This window comes from Sebastes fasciatus, chromosome 20 (genome assembly GCF_043250625.1).
Source record: "Sebastes fasciatus isolate fSebFas1 chromosome 20, fSebFas1.pri, whole genome shotgun sequence".
NCBI lineage: Eukaryota > Metazoa > Chordata > Actinopteri > Perciformes > Sebastidae > Sebastes > Sebastes fasciatus.
In genome coordinates, this window is record NC_133814.1 from 3,036,217 (window position 1) to 3,062,210 (window position 25,994).

Sequence of the window (25,994 nt, forward strand, 5' to 3'; positions counted from 1 at the left end):
TATAAGACTTTTTTTCCCCGACAGATTATACTATGACATTCCTTCTTTTTTTTTTTTTTTTTTACTTCTTTCAACATACTATATTTTAACTTTTTACTTCTTTCGACATACAATACTATGACTTTTTTTCGCCATACTAATCTATGACTTTTTTAAAGTAATTTTTGTCGACATGCCACAATATATATATATTTTTTTACTTTTCTCAACATACTATACTATAACATTTTTTTTTTAAATGTTTTACTTTTTGTGACATACTAAACTATGACTTTTTTCTACATACTGTAGGTGTAGTGGGCCCCTACTGACCCAAATCTATGAGGCTTATAGCGAGTGATAATGCACATTTAATGAGGTGACAGTCAAATGGGGTGGTTTTGTGAATTAACAGCAGCACAAATGTAAAAAACCTGAAAAGGTTTGAACTCTACAGGAGGCAACAATGACATCATCAACAGAGATGAGACAACACTTTGTTCGTCAGAATATTTTAGTACTTAACATGTGACATGAATGTTTGATCTTGTAAAACAAAGAAAAATAACAACACATAACTTAAAAAAAACACTTGTGGAACAGGAATAAAGTGATAATACAAATGAAATCATCTCGTACCATTAAAAAATAATTCTTCACTGGGCTGGATAAACCCTTAAACACTGGGCTGGTATGCAAACACTCACTGTCAGGTTGTTGTTATTAAAAGGAAACACAGAGCAGCATTGCTTCCACTGACTGTTGAGATAAGACGATCACACTGTTGCATAGTAATCATGTAATGTGTTTGAGAACACATTGTCGTCTTTCAGCGAGGAACAGCGGAGACACCTTCGTGTTTGGACAGTTTAAATTTGGACTCCTCAAAATGAACATTGAGCATCCACAGGTTCAGTTCAGGAGTTCCAGTTGTGTGAAAAGCTTCTTATATGTTTCCTCAGTGGCTTATTGCTCTGTAAATTAATACAAGTAGTTGCACTTGCTATAGACTTCTTCATTTCTCAGGACAGCTGGCAGATCAGGCGACTCCCTGACCCTGTACCAGTATCAGACATTACCCACAGCTTATTGACATCACTGCTTCAGTCTGCATCAAATGTTTTTCTGGACTCCGGACCCTTATGTGTCCTCAGGCTCAGCTTCGGCACAAGGAGATCCACCGATTTTAAATACAGCCATCACCGCCCCGCTGTGGCCTAATGGAAGAACTGCACCTGTCCAGATACCACTTGCTGGTGCAGTGCAGCGTGGTCTCTTGGCTTGTCCTTCTTGGTGCCAGCATGAATGATGAGATGGTCCAAGCAGAATCAGAATCAACCAGAGGAAGCCCCCATTCAGCTTCCATCGGGTCTTAAAAGTAAAAAAACAGCCCTGGCTCTCCTCACCACTGCATGTGTGGGGGCTGCGTGTGGACCTGACTCCTGTACTGGGTGTGCAGGAGTGTGCCGGCCTGCGGGGAGTCCTGGCCCTGCAGCCAGTCTTGATAGAGGGTGTGCAGGGTGGGGTTGACCTCCGGGAGACGGACCGGCAGGCTGCTGTAGGCCTCCTCCATCTGCTGGACCAGGACTTTATCCACCCGGCCTCCCGCGTCGCTCTCTACCTGACCGCGGCCGCTCAGACACCCTGCCACATGGGAGACACAAGAAGGGCTTACACCAGCAGATCCCAGATGAAAGGGAGGATTTCAAAGTAACGTTTATAAGCAATATTTTTTAAATATCATGTTGGTAGTTTGTTGTGTTACCTCCCGGGCAGGACAGCACCTCCACCAGCTGGTAAGGCACACGTCCCTTTCTCATCCGATGAACCAGCGTCTGGATGTTCCTGAAGCCGTAGACGGCAGCGAACTGCAGCAGAGTTTCCCCGTCCCGCTCCAGAGTCACTTCCTGGAAGTCCCGGTTTCTATAAAACCAACATGGTACACATTAGAGGAGGCTTTTCAGACAAAGACAAACAACTGACATTTCTCTAAAAGCTGGGTTTCCACCGAGAAGTTCCAGGTCATTTTAGTCCCGGGACTACTTTTCAAGGAACTAAAATCTCTTCTACCGCTCGACCGCTGGGCTCGCTCACACCATCTCTCTCGCTCTTTTTTCAAATGGGTTGCCAAGCCGACAGCAGAGCCGAACTTTACTTTTGATGTTAACAAACTAAGAGAAATGTTCTCCCCTCGTCCTAAAATGGTCATAAATCGATACTAGAGTACTTCCTTGTTTTATGAAGGAAGCGGTACGAGTTGAAGCAGCGGTGCAGTGTGTGTTTCACCAATGAACAACGGTCATTCCTGAAAACCCCAACCCCGAAAGTTCCTGTACTTTCCGAAAGTACTATCCCCCGACCAGGGCCCTTTTCGGGGGGTAAAAAAAAACCCGGAACTTAATTTAGAAACTGGTCTCTGTGGTCGGGAAGCAAAAGATTCCTAGTTCCAGGGGAAAGTTCCTGTGGCCAAAACAGCGCTTAAAAACAGTGTACTATTGATGAGTGTACAGTACATCAGTATTTTCCAGCAGAATAAGTCCCAGGGTCACAGTGTGTCTCACCTGAGGTTCTTGTACGTGATCTCGTGGACGTCCAGACCGAAGAGCTCTTTGGCAGCGTGTTTGAAGACGTGTTCCAGGAAGCCTTCAGAACCTCGGCCCTCGTGCCTCACTAGCGCCACGTCTCCAGCCTCTCCCAGCCTGCAGTCACATCACAGCTCACTCTGACAACAGCTTCCATAACCACTCAGTGAAGAGATGCAAATGTGAGTTGGATGCTATTTTAAACAACATGTAGGGTGGATGGACAACATCATGTGCAGTAGCAAAGTATTATAGTTTACGCAGACTTGTGTTTGATACTTAAACTAACAAATTACTTGCAATAGCAATTTTGAAACAATAGCATGTATATATTATCTTTTTATAGTCAAACATAAGTCTAACTGCACTATTTGGATAATAGCACAGTGCCTGTATACAGTAACAACTGGCCTGTGAAAGTATAAAAGAGCTACTGAAGGCCAAAGTCAAATCTATCAAATGTTTCAACAAACGTGGTCAATAAAAATTATACTGAGTGAGGGTGATATTAATATAATTAATAACTACACTACTTAGAATATTGTTTCTCTGATACTTATCCAGACTTGCTGACTGCATCAGGGTAGCTCCAATATGTTTATTCTTTTCTCTCCAAAGATAACTGATAGGATGACAACTAGTCCGACTACTCACACATGGTCCAGTGGAACTGAGTCCAGCTCCTCCACTGCAACCTTCCTCTGCTCCATCAGGTAATGGATCTCCCCTGAAACATCAAACATCACTGTTAAAAGGATGTTGCTGTTATGATCAACTAATATGACTGAGATGGAAGCAACAGTATCGGAAACCAAAAATATTTGTCATATAGTGTAACATACGTACAAATAGAATTATGCATGTTTACAGTCGATCTCTACTGCTGAACTAGCAAATAAAATGCAATAAAAAAAGGTAGTTTGGAACCCACAAGATTTTCATCTCTGGGCCAAATGTGAGGTAACAAACAGCCACAACAATTCTGTTCTCTAGTTGTATGGCTGAGAAACAGAAGCTGATTTCTTTGTTTAGCAGCAGTTTGCTGTGAGGAAAAGTAAAAGTGAAGGCTCTATGATGTCTGCTAGTATAAGACTGCATTTGATGCTAAGACTTGATTAGGATTGAATGTAATCATTATCTTCCTACTGGGGTCAGACACTCCAAACTTTAGATAATAAAAGCTGTATTTAACAGAATTTAGGGGTCAAAACAAACTCTTCATAAACATTTGGAAATTGATTTGTCCCCAGGCAGCGGTTGTGTAAGATAAAGAGGAGGACTGAACCTGAGGTGAGGACACAGTCCACGTCTCTGGTCTCCAGCAGGCTGTTGTAGAACTCCTCTCTGACTGCCTCCAGCTTCTTATCAAAGCACGGAGCCACCAACACGTGGTAGACTTTCTCTGGACTCAGCTTCTGCTTGGACACGGGGCGGGAAGGAAAAACAACATGATATAAAAGGTAGATTCTTTTTGGTGTATGAAGCATTTTACACAACATTTTCTAAAGACAGAGTGCCTTAGTTTACTTCTGACTTAAGATCTGAATAACAGAACCTCCGTTACACCAGATTACCATTAAAGTTATACAGTCATGCCATTGTATTGGAGGCTATTTGCCCCACCTTTTTTGATCCGTTACCTCCAGCTTCCTTTTACTGATGCTGCCACTGTATAAACAGCAAACAAAGTGTTGCCAATAATGTGTAACGGTTACCGCTGATAAACTGAACGCATGCTCACCTGCTGCTTGGAGAAGTAGTCTTTGACCAGACAGCCCATGATCTGCTGAGGAGACCTGGCTGTGCAGATGTGAGGGGTGACCAGACTGCCCAGGACACGCTCTGAATAACGGATCCACCCTGAAAATCACCCATCAATAAACAATGATTTAGCTGAAACAATCAAATAATTGATTAGTCAGTCAAGCTATAGAAAATGAATAGCCAAAAATTTAAATCACTTATTAAGCAAAAACCAATCAAAATACCCCCAAATTGTCAGCTGACAGCTCCTCAATTGTAAAGATTTACTGCCTGTCTCTGTTTTATATAATCAGATATGTAATACATCCATGGCTGCTGGATTGTTAGTCGGGACAAAACAAGACATCTTAAGACGGCTTTGGCTCTGGGAAAATGTGACGGGCAGTTTTAAGATATCGTAAAGAAAAAACAATTAATCAATTAGTCCAAAAATAATCAACAGATTAATTGACAATAATGGCAGATTTCTGTCAAATGAATTCATTTTCATAAACGTTTCTAATGATCCCACTTCCTCAGCAATTGCCTTGTCTGGAGTCGAACACTTCATGACCAGTGTCAAACCTACAAACCGAATGAATGAAGTCTATGTATTTTTTTCCTGAGAGGAGAGGCAAAGTCTTTAAAGAGATACTTCAGGTGTTTTGAAGTGGGGTTTTTATGAGGTACTTATCCATAGTCAGTGTATTACCTACAGTAGATGTTGGTCGGCACGCACCCAGTTTGGAGAAAGAGACAGGAGTACCGACACCGGAGCAAAGCAATTGTGCCGACCATCATCTACTCTAGGTACTACACTGACTATGGATAAGTGCCCCACTGCAATACACCCAAACTATGACTTGAACTCTTGCCGTTCCTATCTCTGATGAAGGGAGTGGTGAAAGAGGAGCTGTCTATCTTTCCCCACCAGCACACTGCCGCTATCTGTACTTCTAAAAACAAGTTCCGTCTCCCTATATTCAGCACACGGCATGCAAATTCACAGCCTGAGGAGCAGCAGAAGAAATAGGCAAAAAGATGAAAATTGAGGCAAATATTAGGTTTGTTCAGTTGGCTAGAAAATGAGTCTGGCAGGTGGGGAATAAAAAAAGTCAAAAAGAGAGAGAGAAGGGGTGTGGACTGGAGGAAAGGAGTTTCACCTGGGCAGGAAGAGGTGAACATGGGCAGGGCGTGGGAGTCGTGGTGCCTCCTGCGAAACCTCTGAATAAACTCCTTCTGACTCTCCAAGATGCTGAAGCCCGCCGCCAGAGTAGTGTCAAACACATACTGCACTCCTGCAGGGAAAAACACCAGAGGGATGAGGACAGAGACAGAGACACAGGAAGAGACAGGAGTGGCTGATGGATACTGACGAGAGGGTGGACGTTTCTACACACCAGTCATGAAGAAATGGTTTCAGGAAGCTAAATTTATGACCATTTAAAACGTGCCAATATTGATAATTCGGAGGAAGCTGGACGCTATCCTGGAAAACCCCTTCCACCCCCTCCATGATGAGCTAGTCAAGATGAGGAGCACCTTCAGCCACAGACTCATCCCTCCTCGGCACAACACAAAGCGCCTGGGTCAGTCCTTCATGCTGGTAGCCATCAGGCTCCACAACCAAGGCTGACCCCCTTATGACAACTATTAGGACTTTTAAGAAATTTAAACATGCACTATCTGGCGCACTTTACACTATACATCCTATATACCACTTTATTGCTGACTGCACATATGTACATATTACATTTATTTATTTATTTATTTATTGTACATACTACATTTATTTATTTATTGACGGACTGTACACACTATGTTCACCCATTCACTCTGTATCTTTTATATCTCTATTATTGTCTTTAGAATTTTTGTATACCTTTACCTCTCCTGTGATTCACTCTGTTTGCTGATGTTGCTGCTTTGACACCTGAATTTCCCTCCGGGGATTAATAAAGGTCCATCTTATCTTATCTTATCTTATCTTATCTTATAACATTCAGACACTAGACGTCACATTCTCCCTCCCCTGTTCCATTGCATTTACTTCACAACAAGTCGTTGCCAGGCAATTCCCGTCAATTCCAACCCAGAGATACCATGTGATACCAACCACGTTTTACTATTGGCTCACAAGCCTTGTTAGAAGTGGGAACAGAACGTCAGAAATCTTCCACAGAGATAAACAAAACATTCATTTTGGACCTGCCAACATTTTTTAAATGATTAATTCACAATCATAATGATTATTTTCAAGAAAATCCATACTTTTATTCAGCACCTTTCTAAAGGCTGTGTAGATGTATTATTTATTAAAAAATATCTGTCTACATAACAAACAGCGTATTGAGGATCAATTTAACAACAACAACCCCTGCAGCATGTGGAACCGTATCAAGGCACTGACTGACTACAAAACCACCAATCTGCTGCCCAGTGATGACGCCCAGAGCCTGATGTCCTGAACCAGTTCTGAGAGGTCTGTCGCTGCTCGACCCATCAACCCACCTGCTGGAGAGTCGACACTGGTTCACTGGTTAACGCAAGCAAGGCGGCAGGCCCAGACAGAGTGCCCGGCCCGGTACTGAAAGCAAATATTCAACCTTTCATTACAAAAAGTTGCTGTTCCAACACGCCTTAGATCCTCCACCATCCTCCCCGTGCCCAGAAAAGTCCTCTGTGAAGTGTCTGAATGACCATCGCCCAGCGGCACTAACACCCATTACCACCAAACGCTTTGAGAAACTTGTGCTTTCACACATCAGAACCATCATCCCAACCGATCTGGATCAGCACCAGTTTGCTTCCTGGGTAAACCACTCCACAGAGGACGCCATCGCAACAGCTCTCCACACCGCTCTGACACACTTAGAAGAACCAAACAGTTATGTGAGGATGCCATTTAGGGACTTTAGCTCCACATTTAACACTGTAACCCCCTCCCCACAAACTGGACAACCTGGGCCTTTGTTCTCCGCTGTGCTCACCGGTCATCCCCCCTCTTCCACCCCCTCATCCTAAACACAGGAACCCAACAGGGCTGCACCCCCCATCCACAGCTAAAACTCCATAATTAAATTCGCAGATGACACCACAGGAGTTGGGCTGATTTCAGAAGTGGAACACCTGGCTGAGTGGTGTAAGGACAACAAGCCGGTCCTTAACACCTCTAAGACACAGGAGATGATTATTGACTTCAAGACAACAAAAGGAGAAAGTCCCCCTGCCCCTCCACATACATGGAGAGGCAGCATCTAAAGTTCCTTGGAGTCAAAGGCCCTGTACAGCCATGGCATTATCATGCGTCCTGAGTGATCCGATCACAAGTGGACAGCTTTAAGTACGTCTGTTCACACCTGGTGTTAGAATGCGTCTGCACATGCGGGGGATGAGAGAGAGAGAGTGCGGGCGGGTGTCAGCTCTGTTCAAAGCACCAGAACAACAACACTGACACATCTGACAATATGATAGTCTGTCAATATGTAAACTATAAATAAGATCTATTGTACTATAATACAGTTTTACCGACAGGATACAGTAGAGCACAGAGGCCTCGAGGCAGACAAGCGCTCGCGTCTGCCTGTCTGCTCACCTGAGGAGCGCAGAGACCCGCAGATCCCAGAGGGACGTCAGCTGAGTAGGCGGTCCTTAATGTGGCCCAGGACACATTCACTACACACTGCTAAAAGAATGTGGTCATATGTGGTCCAGACCAGCTCTGAATGGGGTCTGAGTGATCGGATCTCAACGCGTCCTCAATGCGTTTTGAGTGTGTTCACACCTGTACTTAGAGCTGTCCACTTGTGATCCGATCACTAAGGACTCACGTTAACACCAGGTCTGAACAGGGTCGAAATATTAAAACTGGAAGAATCAATTTCTGAAGAAACCGACGCTACACTGAAATGCTGTCACTTCACAGGGAAAACATATCACAAGACCTCCAATAACATAAAAGAGAACTTGAATACTGGGTTAAGATTGTATTTGTATTGTGAGAGTTAAATTAGTGATACATGAATCCACTTGCTCACCTAAACTCTTGAGGAAGCCACAGAGTTTGTGTGCAGCCTCGTTGACGTCCACACCAAACTTGACGGCAAAGAAAGGCAGAGACTGCGGACACACCGACGCTACCAGGACCTTGTGTTTCGACACGTCACACTTCTGACAGGGAAAGAGAGACAATGGGAACTATGTCAGGTATTGCTCAAAGTTCAACAAGACACCTCACTGACTTTCTCAGGTTTTTGTTTGGTTACGCATTGTTTTACCTTATTGAGCGCCAGAACCCGCTCCACTTCCTCCAGACTCTGCTGAGAGATCTTCAGGCTCTCCTCCTCTGATAGACAGCCATCACAGGACAGGCAGGCGCTCAGCAGCAACTGGGATCCGTCATGTACCTTCAGGGGAGAAAAGAGGAGTGTGTTAGGTGGGTTTGAAAAGAGACACATTTGATATTATAAAGGGGTACTCCTGCAATTTAGTTAATTAGACTTCCATAAAAAAGTCCACTACTCACAAGACATAGATTTAAAAAAAGAATGGTCAAAGCAACAGAGGTCAAGATGTTGTCTCAAGCCTGATGTTGTTTCACACATAATAGAATGATCCCAGTCACTTCCACATGGTGAGGCATACAGCTTTTTAATTAAACACTGGTATCGGATCGGTACTCGGTATCGGCCAACACCCAAAGCCCAGTTATCGGTATCGGGACTGAAAAAGTCAGATCGGTGTTAAGTGTTAAAAGTGTTAAAACTACTCAGGGTTATTTTCAGACTTTAGAAAGCTCCAGAAAACATTTTACAACTGTTTCCACAGTCTGAGTAGCACTCCTCGTGATGAGTAAACTGATTTTAATGTATGAAATAGTCGGAGTGCCTCTTTAATAAACAGACGATACAACAAATTAAATCAGTGCGTAAACAGAAGTTACCTCTCCATTGACTTCCTCTGTCTCCTGGTGGGAGTTGATACCATCATCACTCTGTTTCTTGTTGCACTGTGTGTGGAAGATCAATAAACATTAAACTCATGATTGGACAGCAAGAAAAACATTTTCCAAATTCAGCATACATAAAAGAGTCGACTGACATATAGAAAACCAAAAAATTCACCTGTTTGGTGCAGTTCTCACACTTCTCCTTGCGCTTTGGTATGTTGACCTCTGACATTTTCCTTGGCGGTTGTAAATCTGAAAATTGAGATTTTACCATTCACCATTAGCTTCCCCAGTGTTGATCATCTCCCCTACAACAGCACTGGCATGATGACTGTGTGCCTGCAGCCTGCTGCTGCTGTGTCAGGTTTTGTCAACTCCACCCTCCTCTGAGTGTCCTATCACAGGCTGCCCTCTTATCAGAAACACAACAACAGCTTTAGAGTGGTGGGAAACTGGCAAAGAACACAGACTAGTGTGTCCTGTCATTAAATGCCTCACGTTAATTACATACACAGTGCCAACTAAAACAGCCATAAAGATCATTATCATTATCACACAGAGGAGCTATCATCCTGTGAAAACCCTCATATATTATGAATACAATATGTCACAGTCCCATAATGTAAAATACGAAAAATGTAGACTTTTGGGTGAATATTTTATCATAACTAGCGATATTTTCAGCCCCGACTGGCTAAAAAAAAGATAATTTCTTACGCACGTGAACGCAACGTACGTCGAATTGTATTTGAGCTTTAACTTTACGTTATTGCGTCACACACAGGCCTTTCTTCTTCTTCTGACAGGTAATTTAGTCTCTGTGTTTGTTCAACTGTGTGTTGGTTTAACAGTATGACAGTAGGCTAACATTGTGCTAACATGTGCTAACATTACAAGGTCGACATTTAAGGTAACTCACCGGATTTCACTGCTTTGTCAGAGACAAAGACATGGAAGACATGCAGAGGACATTCAGAGGAGCAGCAGACCAGCAGCACTGATCCAGGTGAGCTCAGCAGTGACTCAGCACATTTCTAGTTTAAAGTCTAGTCGTCTGTTCTGTGTGTGTGTGGGGGGGGGGGAGGTGTTGTGACCGCCACTGCTCGCTTGAACCTGGGCGGTTATTTCATAACACCGGTTCACCTACTAATGCTCTCAGAGGCGGAGGAGCTGCTAGTGTTCAAGCCAGTCATGTTGTGAACCCGGTGAGTGGAGTACGCATGCGCAAACGGAGTAGTGTTGTGTCGGTCACGAACGAACCTGTTCAAAGAGCCGGCTCTTTTAAGTGAACGATAAGAGCCGGCTCACGTCCGAGAGCCGTTTTTTTTTCTTTTTTCTTTAATTAATTCAAGGCAGAAGGATAGGACGGGACGATCTTCTCCGCGCCACGGGCACTCCTTGCACTGACTGTGACTGAATGTTGTTTTAATGACGTCCGTGAGACGAATCAGGTGACGACAGACAAGGATCATACCATCAAGCAGGTGATGGTCTACAGGTACATAGCAGGAGGAAGAGGAGGAGAGAAAGAGAGAGAGTGCGATGCGCGAATAGCAGACAAGATGAGTGACAGTCAGAAACAAAGCAGCATGCAAATTTATGGTATTCTGGAAATTATAAGGTTTAGTATAATTATATTTAATAATTTAAGTGATATATGTGCACACATACTAATCATAGGTCAAAACGGCGCTAAATTTGGCTCAATTATAAAAGGCAGAAGTGGTAAAATGAAGAGCCGTTTTGGAGCCGAAAGAGCCGGCTCTTCTTGGTGAGCTGAGCCAAATGATCTGGCTCACTAAAAAGAGCCGGAATTCCATCACTAAAACGGAGTAGTGGTCTGCTCCGGAAGCTTTGATTTTTTTGCCAAACTACCTGATGGTGGGGGCATTAAAAAGAGCTGCTTTTGACCTTGCTTTGGCAGTAAAATCAACAAATTATGATATGTCCAGCGTTAAAAACTCCAACTCGGTCTGTGAGTTTCTCCTTCCCCAGACGCGGGGAGCTTTCCCGGATGCATGGTTTCAGATTTTTCAAAGTATGCCTCAAAAGGAGACGAAAATGGTCAAAATAATGGAAAAGTTATGCCCAGTTCACTACAAAACGAGATAAAATGTGTTGTGAAAATGCCATGGTGTTGTAGGAAAACGAAAGGCTGGCGTAGTAAACGGACTACGCAACCAAATACATATTTTCTCTTAAATTGATACACTTAAAGCTTTTATTTTGAAGGCGACGAGAAAGCGAGCCCGTCCAATCAGAACAGCCGGATCCAGGAAGGAAGTATCTGAACAGTTGTTGCAACAATATGAATAGGAACTTCCTCATAATTCACTACATGTGTTTCCTCCTACAAATGCTCTTTTGCTGAATTTGTAACGCGAAAAAAATACAGAAAGAAAGAAGAGTTTAAGGTAAGTGATACAACATGTGTCATCTCTGGTGTCTTTATAAAGTTGTGGTGAGACAGTGTATTCTTTTCACATCATATCCAGTCCATCATCAGCAGGAGCATCTCTCTGGTCTTGTTGGGTTTTCAGATGGCTGGATTAACCTGCTAGAGGGGGGATACTCAGCCAAATACATCTTATGTATTAAATTGATGCATTTTTAACCTTCTATTTTGAAAGTGGTGTGAAAATGAACCCCAATGTCTTGAAATCCAGATCCAATGTCTTGAAATGCCTCTTCAGAGCAGGGCCTCAACATGTCTGCTGTGGAAAAGGCCTTTTGAAATAGCACAACATGTTAATACCATAGAACCAACAATAATAATTATTATCGTAAACTAAAAAGAAAGTAAGCAGTGAAAAATATTGTTAGTAAACTCAAACTTAATTTAAATCGATATCATTTAAGTAAAACTAAACTGTAACTATATTGCCTGGTTAAAACACGAGTAAAAAATAAAATAAAATGAATATAAATTTATTTCAGTTTTAGTTTTTTAGCTATAATATATCACTACTGAAAAAAGGAGACTGCTTGAATTTCCGTCAGCTTTCGTGACATTGAACCACAGAAACTGAACAGACTTGACCTTCCAGCAGATGGCGCTATGCCGCAATTGCTTCACATCGGACACTAAAGTAGCGCAAAGATTAAACTTTAAACATTAAACAGTATGGCCATTCCTACAGTTCTCCAACCATGTATTTTGTATGTACATGTATTTAATTCTGAGACATTATACCTGGCCCGATCAAAAACAAACTAAAACTAACTATTTAAAAACTGAAACTAAACTAAAACTAGCAAACACTCTGAAAACAAACTAAAATAAAATCGAAAAGTCTAAACTAAAATAAAATAAAAATGAATTCTTAACCATTATAACCTTGGTTGATACACATTAAGCCTGGAGCTTTCAGGGCCCCTGGAGTATATTTTTGTGATTTGGGTGAACTGGCCCTTTAAGGTAGGGGTATTATGTCCTTGTAAAATAGGCTTTTTGTATATGTGAAGTACACAATGGTTGTTCTTGCCTGTGTTCAGATGGGATACATGATAGTAGAGGAGCACAGCTCCACCTTGCTCCACCTGAAGAGATCTCCAGGCATTCGTTCCTGGTCTCTTCTTGTCGGTAAGTGTGTGTTCAAATGTTCATACAATCAAATATGAAATAAACATCCACCATCCCCTCAATATGTTAAAATTCTGTAATTAAAACATCTCATCTGCTCTCTCCCTGTTTTGTCTCTAATAATAAGCCTCTCATTTGAATTGCAGGTATAGCATCTGTTGGGTTGGCAGCAGCATACTACAGCTCAGGTACACAAACTGAATTTACCTAATCTGTTAATCAATTTGCTCAACTTCCGATTTACGTAACTTTCCACACACGCTTGTTACAACTTTATTTGTTGTATGTGTTGTGTGGATCACACAGACAGCATCCCGTGGAAGCTTTTCTACGTGGCGGGCTGTCTGTTTGTAGCCATGCAGAACATGGAGGAATGGGAGGAGGCTGTGTTTGACAAAACCAAGGACCTGATTGAGCTGAGGACGTTCAGCTTGTACGCTTTAGTCCTGACCATGTGGAAGAAGGGGCAAGAGAAAGGTCAGTTAACACCACGGTACAGTAGAGTCCACTGGCTGTTTGAGTGTGCAGAATCTTAACTTTATTTTTCCCCCTTTCTCTCTCTCAGTTGTGTTGGATCTGACACAGCTGTGTGACATCTGCGTCCAGGAGGAGAAGGTTCGTTATCTGGGGAAGGGCTACCTGCTGATGCTGCGGCTGGCTGCGGGCTTCTCCTACCCGCTGACTCAGAGTGCCATGCTGGGGGGACGCAGGTAGGGGTCTGCTGCTGACATCTCCAACACATGAAAGTTATAATCTGTAAGATTTTAGTTATATCACATCCACAGTCCTGAATTGATTCAGCAATGGAGCACTGCAAGAATGAGTCCTAAAACCCAGAAATTAGTTAGCATTTTAGCACTTCCGGTTCCCTCGTCTCAAAGTTTTTTTGAGTAGAAGCCTGAAATAAAGTGTGTGGTTAACACAAGCTTAAAGGTACAGTGTGTAGGATTTGGCAACATCTGCAGATTGAAACCAACTGAGTACCCCTCCGCTCACTCCTCCCTTTCCAAGACTGTGTTAACGTGAGCGGCCAAGTGCAAAACCGTGATAACTCCATTCGCCTCACTCGGAGGCCATACTTACCATAATAACACTACTTTAATGGAAGTCAGACGGCAGCTGGGGGTACCGCGGTTTTGCACTCTGCAGCTCACATTACTGCAGTTTAACAAACGTGTCGGAGAACTATGGTGGCCTTCAGGTAACTTAAAAATGTGAACGTCTCTCTCTAGAGCCAGTGTTTGGTTTGTCCGTTCTGGGCTACTGTAGCAACGTGGCGGAGCAACATGGCGGACTCTGTAGATATGAAGGGCTCATTCTAAGCTAACAAAAACACAGCGATTCTTAGTTTCAGGTGATTATACACTAAGGAAATATTATATTCCATTTCTGCTAATAGATCCCCCAAAATGTTGCATACTGTTCCTTTAAGAGACTTTAATGTTTTGTTCTGCAACATAAAATGCGTCAGTAAATACCCCACTTGTGAATTTTGAAGCTTTTACGTGTCTTTAAAAAGGCCATTGCTAACAAGTGGCAAAATGACACTACTAATCATCATCACGCTGAATACCCAAAGTGGTCAAGAAAAATCAATGAATGCAGTTTTAAGTATACTGTATTTAAAAAAAAAAAATGGGATGCACAATGATATCGGCACGTCATCGGTATCGGCAGATAAAGGCTTTAAAATGACATATCGGCCAGAAACGAGCATTTCCTCCGATGTGACAGGCCGATAAGATGATGCGTATGTGACACGAACCGTTGACGAATGTGCAAAAACAAATTTCTTGGGTGTGGAGTTTTTTTTTAAAGTGTCCAAAAGGTTTGCAATGATTGCTCATCATCAGTCTTGCGAGGATTAGCCAAATCGCAAGTTGATTTACCCATCTGAAGAGCTGTCATCCACTTCCTTGTGCCTATTTTCAGGATTGTCTCAGGGACAGCCTGTTAAAGTAGGATGCATTTTTTCAGTTTTATCTGAATATGTTACATAAAAATAAATGACATGTTTTACATATAACCCAAGTTGAAGTAGTTTTCTTATTTTGCCTAATGAAGGTTTACATTCTGAAAAGCATTTTTATTTTATGTCTGCATCTGCCAGCGGGCCTTCACAATAACAGCAGGCCTAATAATATGATGATTCCACTACACGAGAGACTTGATGTTCTTTGCAATTAGGTGGAAAAAATATGTGCATACGGTAAATAGGCATCAGCATTAGCAATCAGCCAAATTGAGTTGGAAAATATCAACACATCGTTATCTGCAAAAATCCAATATCGAGCATCCATACCCTGGATTCAAAGTCTTCTTATGGTCTGATTGTTATAATTGAAGCCAAACAATATTTGGAAGAAAAAAGCAGAACAAAAATGCTTTGTAGAACAAACATTAGATAATGTATTACATCCCTGTTCTCCTTCTGTTCTGTCTGCTACCCGTCAGTGATGTGGAGGCGATGGCTGCATTACTGAAGCGCTTCCTGGGGCTGGAGGAGCTGAAGCAACGCAGGCAGCAGGAGGAAGAGGCAGCGTATGGAGAGGAGGAGGAGGAGGAGGAGGAGGAGGAGGAAGATTCTCAGAGCAGTGCTTCAGATGGTGAAGCAGACAAACTGTGATCTCTCTGAGACTTACAACCTTGCTGCAACTTTGGGTGGATTGATTCAGGGTCATTATGGCATCGCTACGGCATTACAGAGGGTTACACTGTTAGCATGTGCATGAAACACAAAGGATGCAGCCTCTATCAGTTTCTCCTCAAACTTCCTTGTCTTTTTTTAATATGTCAGGTGGGGTTATGGCAGCCTCGGGAGGCTATAGTGAAATATTTTGTATTTAATTTTCATGTGAACTAGGATGGAAATGAAATGTTTTGTCATGTAAATGTTTCATGGTTCAGTCAAAGGTTTCTAAAACACTTCCAGGGAGTATATGGAAAAAGTGTACTGCAGATGCAGCTCTCTGCAAATGAAGCTTTTTGGATCTAATTACTATTTGGGAATACACTCCAGATTACAGATTTGCCGTGCCTTCCTACTGAACTCTAATAAGTGTTTATGTGTGTGAGTTAATGGAAAGTGCTCTTATCCCACAGTTTTCCGGGACCACCCAGTTGATAATCACCTTTCGCATGTTTATTCAAACCCCAGTCCGCACCGACCGGATGACAGCATGTGCAAACTGTAATCGAGCATGAGTGATTCTCAATCAAGGGTTAATTATCTGTGAAATTACCGGCCTGTTGTTGTGCTTTTTATTTTTAACAGTTCTATACTTTTTGTGAACCAAAGACTGAATCTCAGGCGAACACTTTGATGCTTTGGACAAACTATTTTTTGTTTCTTTTGAAAAGTGTAGGGAATCATGGCTGTTAAATGGTGAATGTCGGTGTGTTCTGCTCTGCTTGGAAGAAAATGGGAAGGTCTTTTTTTTTTGTTGGTTGATTTTATTGTCTTTGTTTACTTTGATACATTTGGAAGAATTATATAAAAATGATTTATATACAAACCCCAAGTCTCCTTTTAATATTATTTCCTTTCTTTGCTACAGTTAGTGCAATTTACATACACCAGTTTGCTCTTGGGGAAGTGCAAATTTACACATGAAATCACTCCTGTTAAGTGCTGGTTGCAAAAAAATGAAAGCTAGGGTTGGTTATCAGTTTATATTTGTGCATCGGGGGCGATCTATTAGCAGAATTAGAATATAATATTCATAACTATGTTTTCATTGGTTTATCATCAGCTGAAACTAAGAACCGTTGCGTTTTCGTTAGCTTAGAACGACTCCTTCATATCTACATAGGGAGCGGGTCCTCTTCATTGAGTCCGACATGTTGCTCCGCCATGTTTCTACAGTAGCCCAGAACGGACAAACCAAACACTGGCTCTAGAAAGACCCTTTCACGTTTTTACGTTGCCGGAAGGTGACCGTAGTTCTCTTCCGTTGCTCCTAAAGTAGTGTTATTATGGTAAGAATAGCCTTTGAGCGAGGCGAACGCTGTTACCACGTTTTTTGCACTCGGCGACTCACGTTACCGCAGTCTTGGAAAGGGAGGTGTGAGCAGAGGGGCATTCAATTGGTTGCAATCTGCAACCACACCACTATGCCGCCAAATCCTACACGCTACCTTTAAGAAACAAGCAAGCATAAGCTAGATTTAAAAAAATTATCCAACCGAAAAACCCAGCCCAGTGTTGTCAACTCTTTTCCAATGAAAGTAAATAGCAGCTCCAAAAGTCGCTAACTCGGAAACACAGACAGTCCGTACCTTCAGGCGTCCCGCCAAAGCCACTCCCCCAAAATTATCACAACGAACATAAAAAACGAACATGGTTATTGTTAGTACTCAGTTGTTAAGCTAGCAGCTTGTGGAAGACTCTGGCAATGAGTGTACGGAGGTAGACAGGTAGGTAGCTAGGTAGGTAGAAAGACAGGTAGCCTGTCCGGACAGGTTTATTACAGTCCTGCGACAGCCGCAGATACCGTATTTTTTGCCAGAGCATTTGATTTATTGATTGCTGTCGGGATGTAATGAGAATTTCAACAAATATAACAAAAATGTTTTTGAAGAAGATTACCAACCCTAGCTTTAAGAGAACAGCATCGGAATTCATCAAACAAACATTTTTAATTCTGAGCTGGTGAAATATTTCACGGCACCATCTCGTTCACACAGGCTCTGATTTCCTCTGTTATCCTCTGTAAGGGAGCCACTACAGGGTTGACGTGTTCCTCCATCCACTCCTGGGCTGTTGAGTCTGGGTAAAGACGTACCATCTCCTCTCTCACCCCCTCCGCCTTCTCTTGTAACGTAGTCAAATACCTGAGGAGACCAGATCAGATGGGGGTTTCTGTTAAAGGCCAAACAGAATTTCAGGAAGAGGCAGAGTGTAGCTGTAATATAACTAATTATTCTCACGTTGATGCTTGGTTGTGAATCTGCATGGCGATGAGAGGGGTTACCATTTTCCTCTGTCGGTGGTAGGAGCTGAACCATCCTCTGACATACCTACAGTAGCAAAGGCATACAGTTACTCAGCTGTTATTTACATTCAGAAGAAAACATTTGTGTATTTCTGCAAAGGTTTGGGAAATACACTTATTTGCTTTCCCTGTTAAGAGGAGTTTTTTTGGTGGGGAGTTTTTCCCTTATCCGATGAGAGAGTCGCACTGTAAAGGATAGAGGGTGTCGTATCCTGTACAGATTGTAAAGCCCCCTGAGGCAAATTTGTGATTTTGGGCTATACAAATAAAATTGATTTGACATGATTTGCTGAGAGTTAGATGAGAAGATCGATACCCCTCTCACAGACATGAGAGGTTTCAATCTTCTCATTTAAGTCTCGGCAAGAACACCAAACTATTCTTTTAAGGTAGATGAGACATTGGAGTTAAGATCTTGTGATCACTGCCCACAACTCACATGTTGTTTTCAAAAAATCGTATGTCTTCTGAGTTCAACAGTGAATTGAGCTCCACAGTTAACTCAGCCAGCCTCCTTCCTGGGAACAGCGAGTCGTCCACAGAAGTCCTAAAGGCCACATGGGACGAAATCCAGTTAACCTAGAGAGATATACACTATATTTACAGTGTTGTGTAGTTCATGAAACAATGTCGGGCCTCACCTCTCCATGGCCTCTACCTCCACTGAGCAGATACCCAGTCTCTCAGTCACTTTGCCCTGAGCCTCAGCACTGAACTGACCATGGCTGAGTGTCTGGAGACAGGCTGCTAGCGATGGAAGGGCCACATGCATCAGCTCACACAGCACCGACAGGTGGTCGTACCTGACAGTGGGGAAACGGATCATGTAAAAAAAAGCTCTGTGTTAAATAGTAAATGTAAGATCAAATGAAGAATGCTTACCTCTGCCAGCCTGTGATGGCGATGCCCTGCAGGTTTATAGCAGCAGATAGAGAAGCAGCCACCGTCAGCCACTGCACGTGATTATCCACATGTCTCTGCGTGCCGGGCACACAGGTGTAAACAGTGGTGGAGCCTTTAAAGGAGCTGGCTGCCCACAGGTCGGACATACCGGCACTGCAATACTTCTCCAGCAGAGACACTGGACAACACACAGAGAGAGATACGTCACTACTAACAAAGCTCTGTGATGTTGCAGAATATTTGTCAATGTATAAGAGAGCCCGATACTAATTTCCACAGTATATGGTTCTTACCAGTTGTGTCCACATCCAGATTAGGGTTGTAATCCCACAACATGGGCTGGACGAGTCCCACCAGGCCGCTAGCTGTCACATGGATAGAAAACAGAAAAGATTCATATTGAAAACGGTTTAATCAAGACACACTGGAGAGAACAGATACCATAACCAGCAGTGGTTTTAAAAATTGGATCTGAAGACCACCAGGAATCCTTCAGATGGGTCCCAGCAGGTCTTCAACAAAATAAGAAAAAGTTTAATTTTATACTGTATACTTACTGTGCAGCTCCTATTGTTCTTTATGTGTGTCTGGAAATTTGCTACTGTGTTTTTTAATATAATTTGTATGCAGTGTTTACTGTTTGTTTGTTAACTAAAATACCAATAAACAGATGTAAAAATACATCAGACCTTCAGAGGTCTAGTGGAGTCCAACGGAGTGTTTCACACAGAAGGTGAATACAGGTGTATGCAGGCAAACAGTATGAGAAAAATAAAGTGTCCTTTGAACATTAAAGCATGTAAACATGTTTGAGTAGAAACCCAAAATGCATGTATGAACCTGAAAATGAGCATATGTCTCCTTTAAAGTCTGAAAGCTTCAAACTGCCACAACGCCTCTGTGCTTCTTTTTTTTTTGGAGTAACTCTCCTTGTATGTATTTCATATATCAGAGCTCACCTGGTTTAGTAGGGAACCAATTGTATTTCTTCCTCACCTTTTAGCGTGTCATGGCTCATGCCTCTCATCATATCATCCCACATTATGATGGTCATGTGAGGCCACGCCTCCTTGACGGCCTGGGCCACCTTGGTCACATGGCTCAGGAAGAGCTGCTCCACCGTACGTCCCGGCGAGGCCAACCACAGTTTGGACTCCTCCCCCTCGCCGAGCATGTACACCTTGAGGAATTTCAGATGAGGACGTGAAATGATGACACTTTCCACCGTAACTAGTTGACAAAAATCCTTACCTCATCTGCTCCGATGTGCAGCGTATTCAAGCCAGGATGCAGCTCCACCACCTGCCTCAGCATCTCCATCACCAGCCTCACCCCTTCCTCTTTGTGGGGATTCAGGGTGCCGACGCAGTGGGCAGCCTCTCTCAGGCTCCACAGGGGCCGATGCTTCAACACAAACTATAACAGAGAAGGGTCATGGATGAACACCGATACTGAACACCATCTGAGAAATTGGGCCTTCGTAGCCATTACAAAGACAGGAGAGCAGGATGTTTGCCTCACCTCCATGTGGCCAAATGTCTGCACAAGTGGGATGACTTCCATGCCTTTAGATTTGGCAAATTCCTGCATAGATAATACCTCCTCTCGGCTGGAAACACAGCAGACAGAACTCAATGAACTTACTGAACCAAAGCAATTTATGGCACGCTGGACTTGCACACTAACTTTTATCTCTACTCCACATAGAAAAGATTATCATTTTATTACAGGATCTTACAACACGATGAGGCAGATAAAAAACAGTACATACAATTCCACCCAGCCCATAAACCAGGAATGGAATGATAGGCAGTGTCCGGTGTTTACATCCCAAACTGCACCTGTAAGCAGGCTGCACTGTGGCCTGCAGCAGCTTCACCTCCCCCCCATAAGGAAACATGTCCTCATACTCCACCAGCAGGCCATCGGCTCCCAGCTGAGAGAACAGCTCGATCAGCTGAGGACATGAAACACACATTAGTGGACAGCAAATGTCAATATAAGAGGGTGTAAATATGTCAAATATCAATACAGAGTATGTGTGTACAGCAGATGACAGAGGATGCTGTTGTGTGCTGACCTTGTGAAGGTATTCTACTCTTGGGGGGGCACCTTTCAGATCCAGGTGGACCAGTTTCTTTCCTTTTGGCCATGGTGCATGCTTCATTGTGACTGTTGCAGACTGCAGAATAGAGCTTCATATTAAGAACAGTAGTTACAGGTGTGTGTGTTAATGTTTGTGAATGAACTCACCAGAACAGTTGATGTTGATGTGACGCAGATCACTTTTTTTTCTGCACAAGAAACGTCCACTGCTTCCGGTCGTTTCAATAATGTAAACACGCAGTGTATAGGTAATCGATTAGTTTAGTCTTTGGCAGAGCAATGGATGGAAGAATGCACGCTGCTTACATGCTGTAAGAGTTACACGTGTGTGAAGTTTAGGACAGAATATCAGATACAGGATTAGCATGGAGCTATATTGTAGCTGAAAGTGTCTGTTTTTGCAACTATGCGTTGTAGTGGACCACCTGGACGTGGTCCAATGAAAACCCAGCTTTCCCTTGCGGAGAGCCAATGAGGTGGCGGATACGCGTCAACGAGGAAGTGGAGAGAGATTCAGGTGGTGGCTGTTAGCTGTTAGCTGTTAGCCGAGTGGACTGTACGGTATGGTCAGCCGAGGACACAATAACCGGGTATTTAGTAAATGCTACGTAAAGACGTGTTGAGCCAAAATGGCGCTACTGCGAATGAGAAACCCTCAGGGCTCAAATACAGAGATAGAGAAGAAAATTAAAAGGTAAGTGAATGAAACGATGCTAGTGGGATGCCTGTGTGTGTATATACTGTATGTCTATGTCTATGTCTGTGTGTGCATAATGTATGTCTATGTCTATGTCTATGTCTATGTATATGTCTGTGTGTGTGTGTGTGTGTGTGTGTGTGTGTGTGTGTGTGTTGTATGTCTATGTCTGTGTGTGCATAATGTATGTCTATGTCTATGTCTATGTGTGCATAATGTATGTCTATGTCTGTGTGTGTGTGTGTGTGTGTGTGTGTATACTGTATGTCTATGTCAGTGTGTGTATAATGTATGTCTGTGTGTGTGTATATACTGTATGTCTATGTCTGTGTGTGTGTGTGTGTGTGTGTATACTGTATGTCTATGTCTGTGTGTGTATAATGTATGTATGTCTGTCTGTGTGTGTGTGTGTGTGTGTGTGCGTGCGTGTGTGTGTGTATACTGTATGTCTATGTCTGTGTGTGTATAATGTATGTCTGTCTGTGTGTGTGCGTGTGTGTGTGTGTATACACTGTATGTCTATGCCTGTGTATAGACTGTATGTCTATGTCAGTGTGTGTATAATGTATGTATGTGTGTGTGTGTGTGTGTGTGTATAATGTATGTCTAAGCCTGTGTGTGTGTATATACTGTATGTCTAAGCCTTTGTGTGTATATACTGTGTGTCTATGCCTGTGTGTGTATGTGTGTATACTGTATGTCTGTCTGTGTGTGTGTGTGTGTGTGTGTGTGTGTATACTGTATGTCTGTCTGTGTGTGTGTGTGTGTGTGTGTGTGTGTGTGTGTGTGTGTGTTTGTATATACTGTATGTCTATGCCTGTGTGTGTGTGTGTGTATACTGTATGTCTATGCCTGTGTGTGTGTGTGTGTGTGTGTGTGTGTGATTGTATATACTGTATGTCTATGCCTGTGTGTATATACTGTATGTCTATTCCTGTGTGTGTGTGTGTGTGTGTGTGTGTGTGTATACTGTATGTCTATGTCTGTGTGTGTATATACTTTATGTCTATGCCTGTGTGTGTATATACTGTATGTCTATGCCTTTGTGTATATACTTTGTCTATGCCTGTGTGTGTATATACTGTATGTCTATGTCTGTGTGTGTACACTGTATGTCTATGCCTGTGTGTGTACACTGTATGTCTATGCCTGTGTGTGTACACTGTATGTCTATGCCTGTGTGTATATTCCGTATGTCTATGCCTGTGTGTATATTCTGTATGTCTATGCCTGTGTGTATATACTGTATGTCTATGCCTGTGTGTGTATATTCTGTATGTCTATGCCTGTGTGTGTATGCTGTATGTCTATGCCTGTGTGTATATTCTGTATGTCTATGCCTGTGTGTATATACTGTATGTCTATGCCTGTGTGTGTATATACTGTATGTCTATGCCTGTGTGTGTATATTCTGTATGTCTATGCCTGTGTGTGTATGCTGTATGTCTATGCCTGTGTGTATATTCTGTATGTCTATGCCTGTGTGTATATTCTGTATGTCTATGCCTGTGTGTATATTCTGTATGTCTATGCCTGTGTGTATATTCTGTATGTCTATGCCTGTGTGTGTATATACTGTATACCTGTTTTTCTGTCTTGGTCAGAGGTAATGCGCTGAGGCAGGGATCTGTATGGAGGGGCTCCCGAGGGCTTGTTGCCTTGCTGCTGGTCGTCGTGTCTCTCTGCGGGGCGGCTACGTGGCTGTTCGTGGCCTCTCTGGACAGTGAAATCACAGAAACGCTAGTCCGCCAGGGTGAGCTGGTCTCCCCCCAGCCCAGAGTCTACACCGTCCAGTGCTCTGAGGACTACGAGAACTACAAACGCTATCCAGGTGAGGCTCTGCAGCCCTTGCACCGGACTCTGCCAGGTGGTCAGCTGTACTGTAAACATCACTGGGGCGGGATAAAGCCAAGCCCTACTTGTTAAATACCATGCTCATCCAGTGTTGGATTCTGCTCTGCCTTTCACAAGTTTGACATGATACTGTATAAGAGTGGGTCAGTCACAAAATATTGTAAGTTGGAAAACACTGTTCTCTTATATCTTATTATACTGAATTTCTGTCAATTCTTTTCTTCATCAAACAAAACCGGTGAAAAAGTCTTAAACTAAAATTTTCTTCTGATTCCTGAAACAGTGTGAAATAGCATGGTATAATCCACTAGATGGTAGCATAGCACAAGTCTAGCAGAGCAAAATGTCACTGTGTCTGTACTGTAGGACTGCATATTTGATCGGTGTACCCACTTAGATAATGCTTACAACCAAGAAAGCGGTGTGTGGGAGCAAATACTAACCAGTACCCCAATTTGAGCTAAAACTATGACTAAACTGGAATAAGGTCAAAAGATAAAATCTAAGCATGAATGCTTTTTCTTTGCCTTGGAAATTTTACAAAACAATCCCAACTCAGATGCCCTTCTCAGCCTTGGAATACATCACAATGCTGGCTTCATTAATAACAAGCTGTTAAAGTGATGTTTTTTTTTTTTAATCATTCAGACACATCTTTTACATAAATGTTCCTCATCAGTTTCATCATTTATTGGATAAAGATTTTCGCTGCCTATCTTACAATATCTGACAGTGTAGAAGCACAGAATGAAAAAAAGTTCAGTTGGGACTTTAATTTAGTTTCACTCTAGCTTTAAGGCTCAGTATTAAAGCTAGAGTGAAGATACTGATACCTAAGGAATCCATTGATACCAACCATGTCGTGCCATGTCATACCAGGTAATGCACACAGTGCACTTTAATAGACTGAGCTACTCTTTTTAATTCTGCACACCACAAACAGCTCTACCCTGCACCTTTACAGACTGGTTTTACTGTATTCTACAAACAATATACAGCTTTATTCTGCACTTTACTCTATTTTAAAAAAACTCTCTACCTCAGTTATTATCCTGCATTATATTCCATATTTGATATTTCTTAATCCCCTGGTCTCTATGTCTCCTATATTTTATTATCCAGCACTATATCACTTTTTGCACAACATTCACATTTTTAATTGACCTGTATCTCACTACATTCAGTTTTAACAGTTTTCTTCATGTCCTGTTATTTTTATATCTCGTATATGTTTTATACTTTGTACTTTGTACTACTAACTTGTGCCTTTTTACTAATATGTTTGCACTATGGAACTGTGATGCTGGAAACTTGAATTTCCCTCGGGATCAATAAAGTATCCATCTATTCATCTATCCATCTATGTAATGCTAGCTTGTCGGAAAGAAGGCAAAATAACGCTTAAAAATGTTGGCGAGGAAAAACCGTCATGGCCATTTAAAAAGGGGTCCCTTGACCTCTGACCTCAAGATATGTAAATGAAAATGGGTTCTATGGGTACCCACGAGTCTCCCCTTCACAGACATGCACACTTTATGATAATCACATGCAGTTTGGGGGCAAGTCATAGTCAAGTCAGCACACTGACACACTGACAGCTGTTGTTGCCTGTTGGGCTGCAGTTTGCCATGTTATGATTTGAGCATATTCTTAATGCTAAATGCAGTACCTGTGAGGGTTTCTGGACAATATCTGTCATTGTTTTGTGTTGTTAATTGATTTCCAATAATAAATATATACATACATTTGCATAAAGCAGCATATTTGCCCACTCCCATGTTGATAAGAGTCTTAAATACTTGACAAATCTCCCTTTAAGGTACATTTTGAACAGATAAAAAATGTTCGATTAATTTGCGATTAATCACGATTGACCATGGACAATCAAAATCCAGGCTCAGGATTCAAGCATTGAATTCTAATCGTCAGGAGGTTGGAGGGGGAAGCCTTTAATTCTGTGGCATTAGTGAGCAGAACTCCAATAAACTCCCTACGTTGCACTTTGTTTCTCTCTGCTATGAGACCCAAAGCCTCCAAAACCAGAGGATACTGCACCAAGATACTCCACTGTTATTTACTAAATCCTGTCTTACTTGTCTCTCTCCCAGGATGCACCCCTCAGAAGTGTGGCCGTGCGGTCACAGACGGCGTGGTGTCGAGGGAGGAAGCTGAGGTACTCAAGAGGTAAACATTTGTCCTATAGAAAGTGCATCACATCTCATTTCCTTCTCCCCTTCTCCCCTAGTTGTTTCTCCATTCACTGTCTATCTCAGCAGTGCAGCTGAGTCATTTTGAATGCTTTCTGTCTCCGACACACAGGCTGGCTGAGAGAGGGCTGGCGCTCGCTGGGTCAGAGGGAGGAGTGAGTATGGCGCCAAATTAAATAGTTGGAGTACTTTCAAAGGAAGGCAGGGATTAATACATTGCTTGACTGAACGGTGGTTATTTGATCAGAAGCCATTACTCTCTACTTGTTTATTTCTAGTCTTTACTGTCATTTATAATCACACATATTGGTGTTTTTGCATGTTTTTACCCATTAACCCTCTGAGACCCTCAATAGACCCATTTATATCTTTTTTAGGGGGGTCCAGGGGTTATTTAG

General features: G+C 42.5%; 4 protein-coding genes across 9 annotated transcripts in view; 2 read left to right on the forward strand and 2 right to left on the reverse strand.

Annotated features, from left to right (window-relative positions):
* Positions 1-475: 475 nt before the first annotated feature.
* On the reverse strand, positions 476-10,312 carry narf (nuclear prelamin A recognition factor). 2 transcript variants are annotated; one of them, XM_074619150.1, is made up of 12 exons: positions 10,172-10,312; positions 9,428-9,504; positions 9,247-9,312; positions 8,582-8,710; positions 8,342-8,474; positions 5,468-5,602; positions 4,303-4,421; positions 3,847-3,976; positions 3,216-3,288; positions 2,541-2,678; positions 1,745-1,902; positions 476-1,623 (listed from the first exon to the last, which is right to left on the reverse strand). In XM_074619150.1, the coding sequence occupies exons 2-12, from the start codon at positions 9,482-9,484 to the stop codon at positions 1,382-1,384; spliced, it is 1,380 nt and encodes a 459-aa protein (XP_074475251.1). In that variant the 5' UTR covers positions 9,485-9,504; positions 10,172-10,312; the 3' UTR covers positions 476-1,381. The 2 variants fall into 2 exon arrangements, with proteins under 2 accessions (XP_074475251.1, XP_074475250.1); XM_074619149.1 differs by lacking the exon at positions 10,172-10,312 and having other exon boundaries at positions 9,428-9,611.
* Positions 10,241-16,350, forward strand: cybc1 (cytochrome b-245 chaperone 1). Of its 2 annotated transcripts, none has more exons than XM_074619160.1 (6): positions 10,241-10,258; positions 12,748-12,835; positions 12,982-13,023; positions 13,142-13,312; positions 13,401-13,545; positions 15,290-16,350. In XM_074619160.1, exons 2-6 carry the CDS (start codon positions 12,748-12,750, stop codon positions 15,459-15,461), a joined length of 618 nt encoding a protein of 205 aa, XP_074475261.1. In that variant the 5' UTR covers positions 10,241-10,258; the 3' UTR covers positions 15,462-16,350. The 2 variants fall into 2 exon arrangements, with proteins under 2 accessions (XP_074475261.1, XP_074475260.1); XM_074619159.1 differs by lacking the exon at positions 10,241-10,258 and adding an exon at positions 11,510-11,666.
* hexd (hexosaminidase d) lies at positions 16,268-21,232 on the reverse strand. 3 transcript variants are annotated; one of them, XR_012591812.1, is made up of 13 exons: positions 20,986-21,231; positions 20,813-20,914; positions 20,574-20,689; positions 20,254-20,341; positions 19,984-20,148; positions 19,729-19,912; positions 19,026-19,097; positions 18,712-18,910; positions 18,471-18,632; positions 18,269-18,376; positions 17,765-17,854; positions 17,278-17,668; positions 16,268-16,946 (listed from the first exon to the last, which is right to left on the reverse strand). XR_012591812.1 is itself a non-coding variant. In XM_074619148.1 (12 exons), exons 3-12 carry the CDS (start codon positions 20,518-20,520, stop codon positions 17,497-17,499), a joined length of 1,257 nt encoding a protein of 418 aa, XP_074475249.1. In that variant the 5' UTR covers positions 20,521-20,689; positions 20,813-20,914; positions 20,986-21,232; the 3' UTR covers positions 16,268-17,496. The 3 variants fall into 3 exon arrangements, 2 of the variants coding, with proteins under 2 accessions (XP_074475249.1, XP_074475248.1); XM_074619148.1 differs by having other exon boundaries at positions 16,268-17,668; positions 20,504-20,689; positions 20,986-21,232; XM_074619147.1 differs by having other exon boundaries at positions 16,268-17,668.
* Positions 21,233-21,259: 27 nt separating this feature from the next.
* Positions 21,260-25,994, forward strand: part of ogfod3 (2-oxoglutarate and iron dependent oxygenase domain containing 3) — a 32,008-nt gene continuing 27,273 nt past the window's right edge. For both annotated transcript variants that reach the window (XR_012591813.1, XM_074619155.1), the window contains exons 1-4: positions 21,260-21,532; positions 23,140-23,366; positions 25,498-25,573; positions 25,709-25,751. Coding sequence is in view for 1 of the 2 variants with exons in the window: in XM_074619155.1 (XP_074475256.1) it covers positions 21,468-21,532; positions 23,140-23,366; positions 25,498-25,573; positions 25,709-25,751 (411 nt within the window). In the remaining variant the exon portion in view is untranslated. The remainder of the gene's footprint in view (positions 21,533-23,139; positions 23,367-25,497; positions 25,574-25,708; positions 25,752-25,994) is intronic.

Bases quoted from the DNA above. Each gene is read 5' to 3' on its own strand.
- narf (XM_074619149.1), bottom strand. From the start codon at position 9,526: ATGGTAAAATCTCAATTTTCAGATTTACAACCGCCAAGGAAAATGTCA. The intron at 8,711-9,246 runs GTAACTTCTGTT...TCTCCCCTGAAG, and splicing joins CAGAGGAAGTCAATGGAGAG to GTACATGACGGATCCCAGTT. The intron at 3,289-3,846 runs GTTCAGTCCTCC...TTGATGTTTCAG, and splicing joins GGACTGTGTCCTCACCTCAG to GGGAGATCCATTACCTGATG.
- cybc1 (XM_074619160.1), top strand. From the start codon at position 12,748: ATGGGATACATGATAGTAGAGGAGCACAGCTCCACCTTGCTCCACCTG. The intron at 12,836-12,981 runs GTAAGTGTGTGT...TTTGAATTGCAG, and splicing joins TTCCTGGTCTCTTCTTGTCG to GTATAGCATCTGTTGGGTTG. The intron at 13,313-13,400 runs GTCAGTTAACAC...TCTCTCTCTCAG, and splicing joins GAAGAAGGGGCAAGAGAAAG to TTGTGTTGGATCTGACACAG.
- hexd (XM_074619147.1), bottom strand. From the start codon at position 20,899: ATGAAGCATGCACCATGGCCAAAAGGAAAGAAACTGGTCCACCTGGAT. The intron at 20,149-20,253 runs GTGAGGCAAACA...TCTCTGTTATAG, and splicing joins AGACATTTGGCCACATGGAG to TTTGTGTTGAAGCATCGGCC. The intron at 18,633-18,711 runs GTAAGCATTCTT...CCCCACTGTCAG, and splicing joins GCCATCACAGGCTGGCAGAG to GTACGACCACCTGTCGGTGC.